Source organism: Dipodomys merriami, unplaced genomic scaffold (assembly GCF_024711535.1).
Source record: "Dipodomys merriami isolate MVZ:Mamm:240054 unplaced genomic scaffold, mDipMer1.0.p SCAF_4, whole genome shotgun sequence".
Classification (NCBI taxonomy): Eukaryota; Metazoa; Chordata; class Mammalia; order Rodentia; family Heteromyidae; genus Dipodomys; species Dipodomys merriami.
The window spans coordinates 22,985,516-23,005,145 of record NW_027205603.1 but is presented as its reverse complement, the minus strand read 5'-3'; the positions used below and the strand labels follow the sequence as shown (position 1 = coordinate 23,005,145).

Sequence of the window (19,630 nt, the reverse complement as noted above, 5' to 3'; positions counted from 1 at the left end):
ACACAACTTTCTACTTTATGTATTTCAAAAACCCCTGATTTTTTTTAGGTACTAGCAGAGTCGATACATGAACTGGTTGTAAAACAATTGAAACAACATCAAAATACTATGGAAGACAAATTTATTGTGTGCTTGAACAAAGTAGTAAAGGGCTTCCCTCGCCTTGCTGACAGGTAGGCTCCTTCAGCTGGGTGGGTTGTGGTGGGAGATGTTGGTAAGGTGATCAGTGCCCAATCCCTCACCAGCCCCTGTCCTGCCCTTTAGGTTCTTGAATGCTGTGTTCTTTCTCTTGCCAAAATTTCATGGAATAATGAAGACACTTTGTCTAGAGGTAATACGTTGTCGTGCAGAGGAAATAACAGACCTGTACTTCCAGCTGAAGAGCAAGGACTTTTTTCAAGTCATGAGACATAGGTAAGTGAATACCAGCCCCACACCCTAGGATCCCATACATTTTCTCATTCACATATCTCATTAAACTCATGAAGTACTTAGGAGTTTTCATGAAAGACATATTTGCATGATTTGATTCTAAGAAGAAAAGATGAAGACAGTATAGGAATGTAATGTGAGGCTATTCATGTCCTCCCCTGAGAGGCCACATCCTGGGCCTTGAACACCTTACCTAAAAATAAAGCTAGTGTCTCTGGCTCTTCAAATTTGTGTGTGGTTTTGAGCTCCATAACTGTTTTGTCAGGTATAAGCCTTTTGTTATGTATTAAAATTGTCCTTTTATTTTCAAAATTATGATGTATCATAAAAGTAAATTTCAAAGATAAAACTGCTGGTTACTTATTACTCTTTTTAATGTTTATCTATACAAATTATTGGTAAATGTATAATGTACTAGCAAACAATGTATGTCATTGTATTCTGTTAGTCTTCAGTAAATATCTATTGTGTATAGGCATTACACTGAGTGCTTTGAGGAGTAAAAAAGCCAAAACAAAGGAAGTAGTCACTTGCTTCATTTAGAACCAAGACTATACTTTAACTTCATTGTCTGACATGATAGTTGCTAGAAATAACTTGATCCTCCCTTCCTTCTTTTTTTTTCTTTTTTGCTTAAGGGGTTATTAGTTGGTGGTAGAAATTTTATGAGATAGGGCTAGTTGGAATTTCCTGGAGTGTGCCCTTAAAAGGTGTATGTTGTTGATTCCTCTTTCTCTCTTTTATATTTTATTCCTCCTTTTTTCTTTCTGAGACAGAGTTCAATGAAAACAAAAGTGGCTAACAGTGAAAGCAAAAATGGCTAACAGTATGGCTGAAGTTGTAGAGCACCTGCCTAGCAAGGATGAGGTCCTGAGTTCAAACTCCAGTACCACCAAAATAAAAGAAAAAAAATATAGAGTATCAACAAAAAAAGAGAAAATATAATGATGTTGTTAAGTTTGTACATTTTCAAGAATCTCTTTTTTTATTATAGAGATGATGAAAGACAAAAAGTGTGTTTGGACATAATTTATCAGATAATGGCAAAATTAAAACCAGTAGAACTCCGAGAACTTCTGAACCCTGTCATAGAATTTGTCTCCCATCCTTCTCCAATGTGTAGGGAACAAATGTATAACATTGTCATGTGGATTTATGATAATTACAGGTAAGTTACATAATACTTAAAATTTTAAATCATATTTTATTTAACTGAGTGAATATGACATCAGAATATATTACTTTTTGCAGGGATTGGGTGCATTTTAGTGATCTGGAACATAGTAGAACCTTATGCCATATAATAATTGTTTAACAAATTTACTTTAATATATTGATTTCTATTGTTATTCTAAATCATTTCATGAATATTTGAAAATATTTAGACATCAGTTGCATTAAGAGTATATGAGTGTTCTCTTAAACGGCTTATTTTTGTAGCTTAAGTTTTAAGATCTGGCAAGATTAAGGAGGAAATTTTGCCAAGGTGTCATCCCTCACAACCTATGCCTAGAAAGGAAGACAGTCTCAGAGGTCACATTATCCCTGGAAGTTAGAGTCCTCTGGGAAAAGCCAGCCTTTTTTTCTTCAGGCTACACCACAGAGATAGAAAAGACTTTTAATGTTTTTTTTTTTTTTTTTTAAATTTTCTCAAACAGAGATCCAGAAAGTCAAATGGATGGTGACTCCCAGGAAATACTTAAATTGGCCAAAGATGTGTTGATTCAAGGATTGATTGATGAGAACCTTGGGCTTCAGTATGTGCTTCTCCTGGAATTATTGGACCGACATACTACATTTTAGGGACCTTGCTCTCGAGAGCAGCTTAAACTAATTCTATATGTTATGAGCATTTTCTCTGCTTCCTGCATTCCCTCTGTGCTGGTGCAGTGTGGGTTATAATTTTTCAGTATGAAAATAATGATCTGCTTTGCACTTAACATCAACAGTCAGCGTCATACTCTACATATTAATATTGAGAGGCATGTTGGAAACCTTAAAAAATAAGCAATCATATTATGAGTTCATGTTCATATGGTAATATGAGTGATGAGTGTTGTGATCCAATGTCTACCCTAACTCATTATATGCGTGTCTTATCAAGGACCGGTTATGTAAGAAAGGCTCTAAGATTTTTATACAATTTGATATATCACTTTTTTCCCATTGGCAGCAATTTTAAATTCATTAAACTTTCAGAAGTTACATCTAGATTTCATAAACATTATTAAATTATTAAGTATAATACAACAGTATTTAATTCCTCTTTGGCTATAACCCATAATCTTGGAACGAACTGTTTTAGCAAAGCAGGAAGGATTATATGAAATTTTTTGTTGCTGTTGTCTGTGCTGGAGCTCAAACCCAGAGCCTTATATGTGCTAGATAGCACTCTACCACTGAGCTACACCCTGGCTCTGAAATTTCTTTGTACCTCATACTCTCACTTGGCTTTTTTTCTCAAATTGGAGCTCTAGCAGTTGAACCACATCTGTACTTTCAGCGTTTTTTGTTTTTTTTTTTTTTAAACTGGTTAATTGAAGATAAGAGTCTTACCAACTTGACTTCCTGGGCTAGATTCAAACCATGCCTCTCAGATCTCAACCTAAGCAGCTAGAATAAATAGTGTGAGCCACCAGTGGCTGGTTCTGAAACTCCTTAAAATGAGTTTTCAGGGGACTGGGAAGGTGGCTCAGTGGCAGAGTGCTTGCCCTGCATGCATGAGGCCCTGGGTTCAATTCCTCAGTAGCATACAAGCAGAAAAGGCCAGAAGTGGTGCTATGGCTCAAGTGGTAGAGCACTAGCTTTGAGCTGAAGAGCTGAGGGACAGCACCCAGGCCCAGAGTTCAGGTCCCATGATCAACCAAAAAAAAAAAAAAAGTTTTCAGTTTCAACATTGTTAACATTAATATAGTTACCATTGAAAGCTTCCCAGGGAATAGAGACAAGAGCATAAAATCTCTCAATTCTTCACCTCATAATAATTACATTACAGTTTTAGGTATATACGTACTTCAGTGTGTTTTTACTTTTTGTAATTCAGATCATACTCTTTACATAGCTTTGGGTGTAGTTTTCCTGTCCATGAATGGAAAGCTATGTCCTTCCCACATAACAGTGTATGCAGTTGTTTCCTGCATTTGGCAGTCTCTGAGCATGTGCTCTTTTCCTCTCTGTTTTTCAGATTAATTATTCGGAATTTCTGGAGCCATGAAACCAGATTACCATCAAATACCTTGGACCGATTATTGGCACTAAATTCTTTATATTCTCCTAAGATTGAAGTTCACTTTTTAAGTTTAGCAACAAATTTTCTTCTTGAAATGACCAGGATGAGCCCTGATTATCTGAACCCCATATTTGAGCATCCTCTGTCAGAGTGCGAATTTCAGGTGAAGTGCTTGTGTGTTGATCATGTAGTGAATGCCTCTAGCAGTGTTAAACCTGATTTCTTGGTTTTTTTGAAAGAACACACATTTCTTTCTAAGGCACTAACAGGCTTCTGGCCTGGAACTCACTATGCAGACCTAGGCCGGCCTCAAACTTGCCTTTCTCCTGCCTCTGTCTCCCTAATTCTGGGATTACAATGAGCACCACTGCATTTGCTCTATTCTTTGGTTTTATTTTATTTTTGTCAGTACTTAGACTTGAACTCAGGGCCTCTTGCTTTCACTTGGCTTTTTTGCTCAAGTCTGATGCTCTTATCACTAGAGCCACCTCTACCACTGGCTTTTTGGAGGTAAGACTCTCATGGACTTTCTGCCTGGGCTGGCTTCAAACTAAGATCCTCAGATTTCAGCCTCCCGAGTAGCTAGGATTACAGACATGAGGCACTAGCACTTGGTTTTTCTTGGATTTTAAATAAAAACATCTCAGTATTGCTGTACAAAGAACATTATTTTAACCTTAGAAACTTTCTTCCTGCAGGAGTGTACCATTGATCCTGACTGGCGCTTCCGAAGTACTGTTCTCACTCCGATGTTTATTGAGACCCAGGCTTCTTTGAGCACCCCCCAGACCCAAACTCAGGAAGGCTTCCTCCAAACTCGAGGGCCAAAGACTGGACAAGTACGAGCCACCCAACAGCAATATGATTTTACTCCTACACAAACTACAGGTAAAAACCACCCCTATGTTTTGACCTGTGGAAGCAACATCTATTGCATGAACACTCTCCTTTTTGAGATATTAAATGATAATAATACAATTATAAGAACCACAAGGAAGAAAAGGCAATCAAAGGACAAAAGGACAGAGGGTTCCAGAACAGTCAAGACATAGAATAATGGTTGTTAGGAGGTAGGGGAAGGAAAACTGGAGAGCTATAGTCTTCTAATAGGTACAGAGCTTCAGTTTGGCAAGGAGAATAGTTTTGTAGGAGGATGGTAGTAATGTAAATGGACTTAGTGGCACATTTAAAATGATTGAAATAGTAAATGTTACTGTATATTTTAATCACTTTTTTGTGGCACTTACATATGAACTCAGGGTAGTGCATTTACTCAGCTTGCTTGCTAGGCTTTCACTCTACCTCTTGAACCACACCTCCAGCTGTGCTTTTTTCTGGTTAATTGGAGATAGAGTCTCTTGGACTTTTCTGGCTTCAGATTATCTCCTGAGTAGCTAGGATTTGTAGGCATGAACCATTGGTATCTAGTTTATACATACATACATATATAAATACATACACACATGTGTATCTATATATTTTTAAGGGAATAAAGGTTATTTTTGATTAGAAAAATTAGTTTCAGTATGTATTTATTTTTGTTTTGTCTAGAAAACTATATAGTCCATAAAATTTAAAACATATCAGAAGCAAAGAAAAGCTAAATCAAATTTATTTAATAATATTAATAGTTTCTTAAATTTTTTTCTTAAATGTATTAGCTTTCTTTTGATCAGAAAAGTATAAGTTATAAAGACAGTAAAATATTTTAATCATTTTACATAAACACTTAAGCATTTTTCCTTTGTTTCACAGTCTGTTGTTTCTGAATGAGGACTAATTTGAATAATCACAGTGAAATTCTATGACACTAATATTAGGAGTGATCCAACATTAGTAACTTCTTGTAGATACAAAGGGTCATTCCTGTGAAGATAATAGCAGGCAGAAGAAACATAACAATTTTTACTTTGCAAATGGGGGCACTGGGACTAAGGTGCCTAATCTGTTCTGGATTGTACACTGGAAAACTGACCATCTCAGTCCAGAGTTATAAGTTGTTATGGAGATCTGCCACCGCAGGTGTGCCCTAGCAGGTGTCCCTGCCCTGTGTGGATTGTGTTGGATGATGCTGAGCATCCTCACTGCTCTGGTCATATGTGTTACAGATGGAAGAAGTTCATTTAATTGGCTTACTGGAAGCAGCATTGACCCACTGGCAGATTACACAGTGTCCTTGTCGTCTGATTCCTTGTCTTCCTCCTTGCTGTTTACCCACAAGAGGAGTGAAAAGTCACAGAGAGTATCTTGGAAGCCAGTAGGACCTGATTTTGGGGAAAAAAAGCTGAACCTTCCTGGAGATGAGGTGGATAACAAAGCAAATGGTGGTAAGATTGTTAAAATGTGTTTAAAATTACTTACCCTCTTAAATTACTGCAAAGGCTTAGCTCAAGGAAGTATTTCTGACTGTGTTCACATTTCCTTGTAACTTGTAGTTAAGCCCATTAAAATTCAATTCAGTAAGTGTTGTCTGGACACTAGCATATTAAAAGCATTGTTTTTTAGGTGTTGCAGAAAAATTGAGTTAACTGAAGTTATTTAATGACTTTCTTCAACATTAGCCTTACTCATCAGTCACATTGGTGATCATCACATAAGGTATAGTTAGTAAACCAAGTCCACACAGTGAGTAGGTTTATATCTAGGATGAGAATGGAGAGAAAGTCTGGACAGAGGAGGGGTCTTTGAGAGGAGAGAGCCTGACATGCAGGAAAGGATGAAAATGGAAAGGTAATAAGGTATTTGTATAGTGGGAGAGACTCAGAGAACTTCAGTGAAGAATATATATGGAGAGCTATTTGTATAAAGGCCCTATGGGTTTTAAGTAGGCTAGGTGGATAGATGCTCTGGGACACATAGGAAGTTGTGGTTAAGGGAGGTAAGGTCTACATCAGGAAACAGCCCCCTGATACACTGAGTAGAGGCAGGCATGAGGACTCTGGCCCTTTTAGAGAGGTATGTGAGACCAGCAAATGGAGTGAAAAATATTAAGGGCCAGAGGCACCATTACGTGAGGGTTTGATGGCATAAAAAGTGGATGGGCATCCCTGTGTCAGAGCCAGTGGGATTCCAAGGGAACAGAGTGGGAAGTCTGATATATTCCAGACCTAATGCCAAGAGGACAAGGAGGATGTTAGCTTTCTATAAGACTTGTAGCTCTGGGAGGGAGTGAAAGCCCACAGGGAGAAAATATGCAGCACAAAGGTCCTAGTATGGGGAAAAGCATCATGTATATTTCAGTTTGTAGAAATAAGATTACTGGAGTAACTAAGAATAGGAACTAAATTTATATAACTGTGATGCACACACAAGCACACTTTTATCTATTCCTTTTCATTATTTTCAGTTACCAATCTGTTACCTTTATCTTTAGAGAGAGGGGAAAGAGGAGCCATTTTCTTGCTGCATACTCTTGAGTTTGAAGGTGTGCCCAGTCTATCTCTTCCTTCCTGCTCAGCTGCATCTCACAAATCCTCCTTTTACCTTCTTCTTCTGCCATTAGTCCTTCACGCTGCTGGTCAAGAAGAGTGTATATCCCTTGGTCTTTCCCAGAAGCTTAAACTATCAAGTTTAAAATGAAACCCTAAAGTGACTATTGCCTTCCATCACCTCTTTGGCTTATTGCCTCAGACCTATAGGCACACTCACCTTTGTGTGAATTAGGCCTTTACAGTAAGAAGAATTGGGGAAGTATGTAATCCGGTTAATTTGTGCTGACTGGTAGATGGACTCTGGGTTCTTTGGTTTCTTTACTGAATGAAGATGAAGTTTAGAATTAAGTGAAAATTGCTAGGGATGGCAGCAGTTGTCCATAACTCATATTACTCTCTAGTACTTCCCAGTCTGCATTTTTAAAGTAAAAAAATATCATGGATGGTATGGGAGGAATTCAAAGACTGTATAGAAGTTAAGGTAAGAGGTAAAACCTAATTTAGAACCATTTTTCATAGCAGTTAATGTGGATTTTGGGAAAACTCAGTCATAGAACTAAGTAGCTAAATTTAATGCCAATAACTGTTTGTTTTCATTTGATTAGTATATTTGAGTCTGCCCATATACCTTTATAGATAGAAAATATTTCACATACCATTTTTGGTTATGTATACTTCCTTGCCTAAATGAAAACATCTGGCATTTCTTAAAATATGAATTAATATCTCTTGTATACTATTTATTATCATTGAAAGGAAGTATAGTTTAAAAACTAGAAGTTGTAGTTCCATTTTATTGTTAGATCCTCAACCTTTTCAGTTTTCTCTGTAGTCCTTGCTGTGTCTCCATTTTTTCTAATGTTTAGGATTCACTGAGATAGTTACATGTCTTCTGTTCTTTTATTTGTGTGTGTGAGTCATGGGGCTTGAACTCTGGGCCTGGATATTGTACCTCAGCTCAAGGCTAGTGGAGCCATAGCACCACTTCCAGTTTTCTGGTGGTTTATTGGAGATAGGAGTCTCACAGACTTTCCTGCCTCCTGGTTTTGCACCATGATCCTCAGATCTCAGCTAGGATTATAGGCATGAGCCACCAGCAACTGGCTAGTTCTCCTGTTCTTTAACTTCCAGATTTTGTCAACTGTCTCCATTGCTGTTTCTTGTGGGTTAATATCTTAACGAAAATACTAATAAAAAATTTAAACATAAAGATAAACATACACTCTTACTTCAGTGGACCCTGGGAAGGAGTTGAGGTTACCTGGTACTGAATTGATCACCAGAAACCAAATCTACTTTATGTTCTGTAGGTACAGACAGCCGGGCAGAAATACTGAGATTACGCAGACGATTTTTAAAGGACCGAGAAAAACTTAGTATGATTTATGCCAGGAAAGGCCTTGACGAACAAAAACGAGAGAAGGTTTGTATTTTTTTCATGAATTTAATTTCAGAAATACCTATTTTATGTCACAGTAACTATATTAAGGAAACAAACTCCCCCTGAGATGTTAATTCCACTATGAGTCTGTAAACTAAAAACCATAGAAGCAAAAAACAAAAATTAAAAAATCCCAAAACCATAGAAGTAGCACTATATGAATTAAAATTCATTATGAACCAAAGTCACCTCTGCCATCCCTTTAGTGCCTGATGAGAGTCTTTATCCTCCTGAATCTGTTGTCTTGTCTTTATTGGACTGTAAGGACCCAGCTCTGCCTCTTCTTTCTGTGGCTGCAACAGCTCAGCTTTGCCCTTCTCTGTACAAATGGATTTTCTCCGTCATCCACCTTGCTTCTTTGATTTTCTATGTTATAGCTGCTGCCAAGGGATCAGCCCAGATCTACCTGAAGGGGAGAGATTCTTAATATCTACTCTTGGTCGGGGCCCATAGTTGTAGTGGGAAGGGGACCTGGGGAAGATGATGATACAGACAAAGGGCCAGATAGAGTGACTAAATAGTCTAGAAACCTAAATTTGTTTAGCTATTTTTGATTTTTCTTACAAAGCAGTAATTATGAACAAATTTCTAAGAAAGGTTAGATTATAAATAACCTCATCATTGTTTTAATTCATTGAAAATCCTTAGCCCATTAACTTTCAACCTTTGAGTACAAAATGAGAGAAAATGTTTTCTTTTTTTTAAATAAGTTTTTTATTGTGAAAACACTGTACAGAGGGGTTACAATCACATGAGCAAGGTAATGAATACATTTCTTATCAAGCTTTGTTGCCTCCTCCTTTGTTTTTCTGCTATCATCCCTTTTCTCCCACCTCCACAACCACAGAGAAAATACATTTTCTTTTGCATCTTTTTGTCTCTGTAACTATAATAGTTCTTTAAACATAAAGGTCCCAAATCACAGTATGCTCAGAAGCCTCCATTGCTTCCTCAGATTCTTCTGAGATTTCTAGCTGCTGACAAACTGTTGCTATTTTCTTCAGGCAGGGCTAGTTAGATTTTTTTTTTACAGAAGAATTGCTGGATAAAAGCTGCAGGACATGGTAGCACATACCTGGAATGCCAGTACTTGGGAGGCTGAGGCCATGGGATTGTGAGCTGTAGGCCAGCTGGGATAGGCCAGTGAGATCCTGTCTCAAAAAAGTCCCCAGAAGATATTATGGCCACACATGCCCTCTCACATCGGGTTCATATATGAAGCTGCTGATTAGTAATTTGGAGTGCCATAGAGGTAATCAGACATCAGAATGTCATGTGTTTATAGTAATGTATTCCTTGAAAAAATATGCCTGGAACATTTTCTTGACTGCAAGGTGGTAGTAGGCTAGGTGCTAGCAGTGTAGTGGCAAGCAGAATATAAGCCTTCGTGGAGTGCAGCTTGTGGCAAACAGACAAGTTGAGGTTGTAGCAGTGGCAGTGTTAGAAATAAGCCCCGTGATGAGTGTATCTAGAGAAGACCTGAGTTAGAAGAGATAGAAGAAAGCCTCAATGGCAAGAGAATACTGAAAAGGGAAGCAGCTGATAAGGGGAAAACAGCTGGACAGATTTCAGCAGGGATGGGCAAGGATAAGAAGATGTTCCATCTGGTTGGAGGTTTGCGATTGCTGAAGGCTTGAGTGTGGAGATAAGAGTTACTTTGGGCCTTGAGCTAAAGTTTACTCATAGAGGGGTTAAAAAGGAAACACAGCCTTTGATTTATACTTTTTACAGCAGTTTCAAATCCATTTGTCTTATTTTGTGAAGCTTCTGATTACTTTGTAATGAATATTTTTACTATTTTGGTGCTCATCTGCCATAGTGACTGTTCTAATGTGGATAAAAGTATCACTTCACTGTTATGTTATGGATCCTTTTTAAAATTTTTATCATCATATACTAGTCATACAAGGATTTCTTTTTTTTTCTTTTTTTTTTGGGGTCCGGTCGTGGGGCCTGAACTCTGGGTCTGGGCACTGTTCCTCAGCTCTATAGCTCAAGGCTAGCGCTCTACCACTTGAGCCATAATGCCACTTCCAGCTTTTTTCTTTTTTGCTTATGTGGTGTGAGGAATTGAACCCAGGGCCCCATGCATGAAAGGCAAGCACTCTACCACTGAGCCACCTTCCCAGCCCCTCATACAAGGATTTCTGCACATGTATATATTCCAATCAGCCTTATCCCTCTATCATTCTTCTTTTACCTGTTCTCCCTTCTTAAGCCAGTTTCAACAATGTTTTGTTGTCATATTTTCACATATGTAAACTATCTACTTGGACAATATTCATCCTTGTTCACTCTATCAGCCCTCTTCTCTCCTTCTAGTACCTCCCCTGCCACATCCAAACCTGTTTTACTTTCTGGTCATTGATTTATTTTTTTTCTAGGAGATGAAGAGTGAGTTAAAAATTAAGCAGGACGCCCATGTCATCCTGTACAGAAGCTACCGTCATGGAGACCTTCCTGACATCCAGATCCAGCACAGTAGCCTGATTGCCCCCTTGCAGGCTGTGGCCCAGGTCTGCCCAACTATATTTTCTTGACAAATTATTATTTTATTTTATTTTGTGCCTGGGCTTGAGCTCAAGACTAGGGCCCCTTTCCTGAGCTTTTGTGCCCAAGGTCAGTGCTGTACTACTTGAGATACTTGGGTAGTTAATTGGAGATAAGAGAGTCATAAACTTTCCTGCCTGGGCTGGCTTTGAACTGTGATCCTTGGATCTCAGCCTCCTTAGTTGTTTGGATTATAGGCATGAGCCACCAGTGCTCTGCTTTTCTTGACAAATTAGCTCTGCTTGTAGCTCCAGGGGCTTACTGTTTTGTAAGGGAAGATGTTCAATGTTATCCTAACATTGAGAGGAAGTGGTGATTTTTTCCAAAGTAGCAGAATTGGTTTAAGGACTGTTTCAAATCTCAGCTGTGCAGTTTTCTAGTTCTATGCTGCCTTTTCACAGGAGAGAACTGGCTTAGAGTTATCTAGAACTAGGCACTGAAACTAGGTGTCCATGTCAGAGTAGCCGTCTCTAGAGATGGCTCCATCTCTAAAATCAAAGTAACATCTGTTATTTTTTATCCAATAATGTCAAAATGATATAATGTGTAAAAATAATCACTAAAAGCTGCAGTAAGCAACCTAAGTAATTATATATAAGCTGCAATAACAGTTTATCAATGAGGTAGCTATTCCTTTATTTTTATTTCTTTCAGTAATTTGCTGAAAATTGGTAATTGAGATAATTGAGGTGCAGAATAAAAGTATTGAGAGGGAACTCAAGTTTCTAGCTGGGTACGATCTTACCCCCTCAAAGCCCTGACTTTCATTGAAATAATTTTAATAAAGAGTACTATATGTGCAGCATTATATGTACTGTCATATAATGTCCTAAGCCAAATGAAGTGGCACAAGCTTGTGTCCCAGCTACTTGAATGCAGAGGTATGAGGATTGCTGCTCAGATTGCTGCTCAGATTTGGCCTGGACAAGTTAATACAAGACAATGAATTAAAAGCAGGAAGGACCGGGGACATGGCTCAAGCAGTAGAGAATACACTGATAGGCCTGAGTTCAGTCTCTTGTACTGCAAAAACAAATAAAATAAAGTTCTTTTTATTTTGTTTTTGTTTTTTTTTGTTTTTTGTTTTTTTTTGGGTCCGGTCGTGGGGCCTGAACTCTGGGCCTGGGCACTGTCCCTCAGCTCTTCAGCTCAAGGCTAGCACTCTACCACTTGAGCCACAGCGCCACTTCCGGCTTTTTTCTTTCTGCTTATGTGGTGCTGAGGAATCGAACCCAGGGCATCAGGCATGCAAGACAAGCGCTCTACCACTTAGCCACCTTCCCAGCCCCTAAAGTTCTTTTTATTATACTGAAGTATCCATTCTAATCTTGGTTATAGTTATAGATTGTTTATATTTTTTAGACTTTTACTGAAATAATTATAGGTTGACAGGAATTTGTTGGACATAAGGAGGAAAAAAATGGTATATGGTTCATGGACCTTTCATCCAGCTTCCTTCAGTGCAGACCCTTTTGTAGCTTGTATATTAAGACTTAGTTCAAGCTGGATACCGTAGTTTTGAGTTCATTCAGTGTGGTAACTTCCCATGTATTCCTCTGTGTACACATGTGTGCTTTATCCCATACGTATTCATACAGTTTGCCATAGTTCAGCCCTTTGTTTTCATAACTACATTCTTACACTAGATCCTCCCAATAATCTTGTGACATTGAGGCCATGGTTATGGGCATGAACTACCACACCTGACTTCAGATTCAGCTTTTATCAAAGTCGTTTTTAGGTTTGTTTTGTTTTGCTTTTATATATTTTTTAATTGTAAAAATACTGTACACAGTTACATGAATAAGGTAATTACATTTCCTTTAGAGCATTGTTACCTCCTCCTCTGTTTTCCCCACCATCCCTTCCCTCCTCCCCTCCCTTTGCCCCTCCCCTCTTGTTTTGCTTTTTTTTGGTAGGTTGTAGGGCTTGAACTGAGGGCCTGGGCACTGTCCCTGAGCCTCTTTGTGCTTAAGGCTAGTACTCTATCACTTGAACCACAGTGCCACTTACAGTTTTTGGTGGTTAATTGGAGATGAGAATCTCATGGGGACTTTTCTGCCTAGGCTGGCTTTGAACCATGCTCCTCAGATCTCAGCCTCCTGAGTAGCTAGGATTGCAGGTGTGAGCCACCAGTGCCTGGCTCTTAAGTAATTTTTAATATTTAATTATATACACATTCTTTTATTAAATACATCTGAGAAACCAGCACGTGTTATTGTTTCTGATGTTTGTAGACATGCTTGAAGTCTGGTGTTTCTTTGTAATGAAGCCAGTGAAGATTAAGGCTGAACACTATTAGATAGCTGAAATATGAAAACAGCATCAAAAACTGAAGTTGACATTTTATTTATGTTCATCATTAGTTACTCTAAACTTTAACTTGATGCCAGTGTAGGGATGATACATAATAAACATTGAGCTCCGCACTCTGTTCAAGATCTTGTCAAACTCTAGGCCATACACTTGATATGGTATTTTTGACAAGTCTTCATCACAGCTGTGAGGCTTTGGAATTGGGAGCTCAAGAGGTGAGCTATGTGGTTGTACATTATTTAAATTGATTTCCCTGGGTCAAAGGTCCATGGTTTCATTATCAAATATATATTTATTTGGATAAATTCTAAATACTGTACACATACATTACCTATTAGAATTTTCTAAGCAGAATTTAGGTGTGAAAAAGATGTGTTTGTAACAGTTGATATTTAAAGGAAAGCTTTGTTAGTACCAGTGGATTATAGCATTTTAACTTCAGCTCTTTTTTTTTTAACTTCAGCACTGACTTTTTTTTTTTTATACAGAAAGATCCAATTATTGCCAAACAGCTTTTCAGCGGCTTATTTTCTGGGATTGTAAAAGAGATGGATAAACTAAAGACAAAGTCAGAAAAAACCATGATTACTCAGAAATTGCTGCAAGACTTCAATCATTTTCTTAATACCACATTCTTTTTCTTTCCACCATTTGTATCTTGCATCCAGGTAAGCATCTGTACTTGTTCCTTGGCAAGTATGCATTGTCTGCTTTGGTACATGTAGCTAATGTCACCATCACTTTGTTTCTTGAGTTGAAACTCAGGATAAAAATAAGGTGCTTCTGGGGCTGGGAAGGTGGCTCAGTGGTAGAGCACTTGCCTTGCATGCATGAGGCCCTGGGTTCGATTCCTCAGCACCACATAAGCAAAAAGAAAAAAGCCAGAAGTGGTGCTGTGGCTCAAGTGGTAGAGCACTATCCTTGAACTGAAGAGCTGAGGGACAGCGCCCAGGCCCAGAGTTCAGGCCCCACGACTGGACCCCCCCTCCCAAAATAGATAAGGTGCTTTATATGGAGGTACCTCAAAAAACTACACATAGAGCTCCCCTATGACCCAGCAATCCCCCTTTTGGGCATTTACCCAAACGATCACAAACAAGGCCATACTAAGGCTACCAGCACAACTATGTTTATCACAGCATTATTTACCATAGCTAAGATATGGAACCAACCCAGATGCCCCTCAGTAGATGAATGGATCAAGAAAATGTGGTATATATATATATATATATATATATATAGATATAGATATAGATATAGATATAGATATGTATATATATATTTATATAGATATAGATATGTATATATATATTTATATATATATATATATACACACATACATGCATACAATGGAACTCTATGCTTCCATCAGAAAGAATGACATTGCCCCATTTGTTAGGAAATGGAAAGACTTGGAAAAAATTATATTAAATATAGTAAGCCAGCCCCAAAGAAACATATGTCCCATGGTTCCCCTTATTTGCAATAACTAGTACATGTGTAGGACAAGGAGAAAGGTCAAAAGGTATGTACACATGACTATATAAGATGATATTAAGATAGGGACACAAATATCTTTTTTCTTTCTTGCTATTATTTCTAACGTATTTATAATGTACCATGTGATTTTTGTTTCTTTGTGTGTTTCTCCCCCTCCGTATAACCCATTTTCACTGTATTTGATTCTGGTGCCCTGCATCTTGTGTATACACTTGTCTAATTTGGGGAGGGGAAGGGAAAAAACAAAATGCTTAAATAAGGATACAGGTTGACCCATTGTAACAATGTACAAAACACTATGTTGAATGAAATTTGGGAGTGTAGGGGGGCGGGGAGTTGTGGAGGTGGGATGGAAGGGATAGTAGGGGAAAAACGAAGGAGGAGGCAAGAATGCTCAATAGGAAATGTGCTCATTACCTTACTGATGTAATTGTAACCCCTCTGTATAGTATTCTTACAATAAAAAACATACCAAAAAAAAGTACAATAACAGAAAAAAAGGAAAAGAGAACAAAAGTAACAAAAAAAAATAAGGTGCTTCACTGAGAAGGATATATTGTTTGTGTTACCTCTTCTCAGCTGGGCACATGTAAGTTTTTTTTTTTTTTTTTAATATGGGGACTCCTTAAAAATGACAGAATAATCTGAAGTGAAACTTGTTATGGAAGTGTTTTATATTAAGCCAGTCTCCTTGGCATTTTAATTAAACCCTGTATTTTATGTAATTATCTTTCCTTAAGTAGTAATTCACAAATTGTTTCTTGCCTCCAGAGGTGGTGATGTGCCTGGCTTTGTTCTAATTGGAGAGAAGTGACAGGAAATCCACAGATAAACACAAAACAGAACATGAGGTCGTTTTTACCACAGTACATGAGTAATACAGTAATATTCAAGCAGTGTAGGGCAGCAGCAAAGCAAGTAAATGGGTGGTGTGTTGATCAGGCAGGTACATGTGGTATTATTGATGGCCTGAATATGGTGGCTGAAGTCTTTGCTAAGGGGACCCAGTTTGAGCAGAGAACTTAATTAACATGGATGTACTTTCAGTTACTGCTTAAATATACTTATCAGAAGATTGATTTAAAAAAGGTATTATGTTGCATAAGCACAGGTTATTATTTGAAATAGAACTATATTTGAATTTGATGTTTTGTTAGACATGGTGAATTTGATTTTTGATCACTACTCTTCCTAAGGGTAGCAGACAGTTTTTGTTTTGCTTACTTTGAAGAATTTACATTCTTCTTATCAACCAGAGGCTGCATGGCTAGTGGTATGTTGTGATGTGGAGGTGCGGGGCACGGGTAGGGCTAGTGCAGGTGTGTCTGGGCCTTAAGAACAGGTGCAGGGGGCTCTCACACTGTTCTTATTGATCTCTTATGGATTTGGGGTTATTTTTCACTAATTTTATGTTTTAGCACTCGAGTGAAGAGCTACAAAGTAAAGGACATTACAATAATCCTTTAAATCTGTTCAAATACTGTTGAATAAGTAGGCTGCTGAATACAAAAAATGGACTATCAGATCCAGTTTAGGTGATTGGATATGAAATATTTATGTTTCAATTGGGAAAATTGCAAGTGTTATTTGGGTGTATTGAGGACAGAGAGAGAGAGAGGGGGGAAGTGGGGAGAGTATTCATTTTACCACTACTCTCTTTGCTTTAAAATTTCCTGGATTGGAAATTTAAAAGATAATTTCCTCCTCTGAGCAAATTGAATATTGGAGGAAAATTTGTGAATAGAGTTACACAGAGAAAGTTTTAATCACTACTTACATCAGAATTTTCTTTAATGTTTAGTAAGTTAGTCAATTGTGAAGATGTTGTCCAGGTCTCACAGGCTAAATAGGTATATGTGTTTGGCCTTCACAGGAAATCAGTTGTCAACATGCAGACTTGCTGAATCTTGATCCAGCTGCCATTCGTGCCAGCTGCCTGGCCAGTCTGCAGCAGCCTGGGGGTATCTGCCTTCTTGAGCAAGCACTGCTCCAGATGATGCCTACAGAGCGCCCCACCAAACGCATCCGGGGCAAGTCTCAGCTTCCTCCCGATGTTCTCCGGTGGATGGAACTTGCGAGGTAAGCTGTGAGGGCCACTCAGGAGAGCAGTAAGTCCAACCAAAGTGACAGAAAAACACACAAGCAGACGTGGCGTCATTTAGCAGAAGATGAACCAATGAAATTGGTTATAACCCTGTCTGAAAATTTTAAAAATCTGCTGAGACTGAATACAACTCTAGTTACCCTGAGAAGGAATGTGTTCAATGAAAGATTAAACCTGTTAATTCCTTTTGTTATGCATTTGTCTGAACTTTTAAGGGTGGCAGAAATAATAATTCTTAATGTTTTGTTTTCTCTAGCGTGGCTAAACAGATCACCTACTGTTTTCAGCAGGATTCAATATTGTAGCAATACTTTTAGTGACCTTGTTCAGGCCTAATTATGTAAAAGGATCTTAGGTCAGCATTGAAATTTATTTTGAACTGTTTTACAATGATTTAGATCTTTAGGTTCTAAGAGAAGAGGTAGTAAGAGTAAGGGTTGATTTGAAAGGCAGGCATGGAGGAGAATGAGAGATGGAGTAGGCATTGATGACAGACTCATACATGATGTGTCCTGTAGGAAATGTTTTTTTGGTTTTTTTTTTTCTGGTCGTGGGATTTGAACTCTGGGCTTGGGCTCTGTCCCTCAGATTTTCAGCCCAAGGCTAGTGCTCTGCTACTTGAGCCACAGCGACACCTCCAGTTTTCTGGTGGCTTATTGGAGATAAGAGTCTCACAGACTTTCCTGCCTGGGCTCGCTTTGAACTGCAGTCCTTAGATCTCAGCCCCCACCCCCCGAGTAGCTAGGATTACATCAGTGACTGGCATTTTTATACATAACCAGAACATGAAGTAGAGGGGTGAGATATATGCTAAGAGAGGAGTCACAAAATGAGGACAAATTGGAGAGTAACTCAGGGCTAGTGAAAAAACCTATATCCTGTATTTGCTGGAAAACAAAACATAGAACTTGTGGTTTGTTTTGTTTGTTCATTAGGCAGGTGTTCAGCCACTGAGCCTTCCCTTCAGCCCTTTTTGTTTTAATTAATTTCAGATGGGATTTTGTACTTTTTGCCTGGGACTGGACTCAATCCTCAATCCTCCCCCCTATGCCTCCCAAGTGGCTGAGATTATAGGTTATCATAATAACATCCAGTTTATTTATTGAGATGAGGTCTAATTTTTTATGTAGGATGGCCTTGAACCATGATCCTATTTTCTTTCCTCCCATGTAGCTGAGATTACAGGCATATAGTACCATGCTCTGTTGTAATATACAAGTTTTAACTTGTGAACATAATATAATGTTTTCTTTTTCTATAACTTGGTTACTGTTTTACCTGTAATCAAAGTACGAGGTGACCAGGGTAGGGTTTCTATAGAGATCTCTTTTCTGTTAATAGCTCTTCTCTACTCCTCAACTCTTGCCTGTGTGCTGCTGTTCCACCAACCACCTGTCTTAGCCCTGTCTCTGGTTTGTGTTCTTTGATCCCTATGATCTGGTCAATAACAGAGATATCTGTGAGATTTCTATTTAAATTTGTAATCGGTAGGCTTATATAAATTCTGCAGCTTCTTTGATGGGAATACAAAAACCTTAGTATCCAGGAAGTATAACCAAGGAAAAGGAGTCCTTGGATGATTGGTCAATGACTACAGTTTTAGGAAAAGATGGCTTTGGGGTTAAGAGTTGAGGATGGGAAAAACAATTCCAACAGAATGGGAATAAACTTAATAAATATTAACTGGAGATTTTCAGTAAGGGAAGCTTGCTTGACAAGATCTCAAGATATATATATATATATGTATATATACATATATATGTATATATATATATATATAGAGAGAGAGATAATATCTATCTCCATATATATATTTTTTTAGATAGTCTCACTGTGTATGTAGTCTAGACTATTTTCAAATGTATTGTTTTCCTGCCTCAGCTTCCTGAGTGCTGGAATTATAGGCATATAATACCATGCCTGAAAAAACAGATTTTTACTAAGAGGTGAGGTTTAAAAAAAATGGCATTGGTGGGGTAAAAGTTGCTGTTTATTTGGTTCTTGCTTCATAAGAATTCTAAATGTGTCATCTGCAGAAGTTTATTTTATGAAGCAATTTGTACACTATGAGTTCTTGGCTCTTCAGGTTTCTTTTTTAAAGTAAGTTAGAATACCTTTTGCTTACTGTATGAATAAAATAGTCAAATCTAGGGATAACTTCAAAATAGTTCTAGCAAAATAAAAGTGACACTTTAAATGTATTCTTTTGTTAATTGTGTGGCATCCTATTTAAGTTTAATTTCATTAGTATGAGTACTTTTGAACTATTGGCATGTTCACTGTTTGGACCTATCTTCCTTTGTTTTATAGGCTGTATAGATCGATTGGAGAGTATGACGTACTCCGTGGGATTTTTAGCACTGAGATAGGAACAAAAAAGGACAGTCAGAATGCGTTATTAGCCGAAGCCAGAAGTGATTATTCTGGAGCTGCTAAACAGTACAATGAGGTGAGTAGCCTTTAGCCAGTATGTCACTTGCTTAAACAGTTTGATTCTCTTCATGAAAAATGGTTAGCTTATTCCATATTGCTAACAGAGGTTAACAGTTACCATATGTGGTACCAAAACAAGACATGTGACATGGTATCTCTATCCTTTTTAAAGAAAACATGGAATAGAAGACAAA

At 38.0% G+C, this 19,630-nt stretch overlaps 1 protein-coding gene across 1 annotated transcript in view; it reads left to right on the top strand.

Moving 5' to 3' along the window:
• The window catches only part of Prkdc (protein kinase, DNA-activated, catalytic subunit), a 170,971-nt gene that overhangs the window by 106,411 nt on the left and 44,930 nt on the right, over positions 1-19,630 (top strand). Inside the window, exons 53-64 of the mRNA XM_069990688.1 lie at positions 49-173; positions 265-414; positions 1,427-1,600; positions 2,091-2,189; positions 3,617-3,824; positions 4,360-4,549; positions 5,770-5,988; positions 8,403-8,515; positions 10,918-11,049; positions 13,888-14,067; positions 16,773-16,978; positions 19,314-19,452. Coding sequence (XP_069846789.1) covers positions 49-173; positions 265-414; positions 1,427-1,600; positions 2,091-2,189; positions 3,617-3,824; positions 4,360-4,549; positions 5,770-5,988; positions 8,403-8,515; positions 10,918-11,049; positions 13,888-14,067; positions 16,773-16,978; positions 19,314-19,452 — 1,935 coding nt within the window. The remainder of the gene's footprint in view (positions 1-48; positions 174-264; positions 415-1,426; positions 1,601-2,090; positions 2,190-3,616; positions 3,825-4,359; positions 4,550-5,769; positions 5,989-8,402; positions 8,516-10,917; positions 11,050-13,887; positions 14,068-16,772; positions 16,979-19,313; positions 19,453-19,630) is intronic.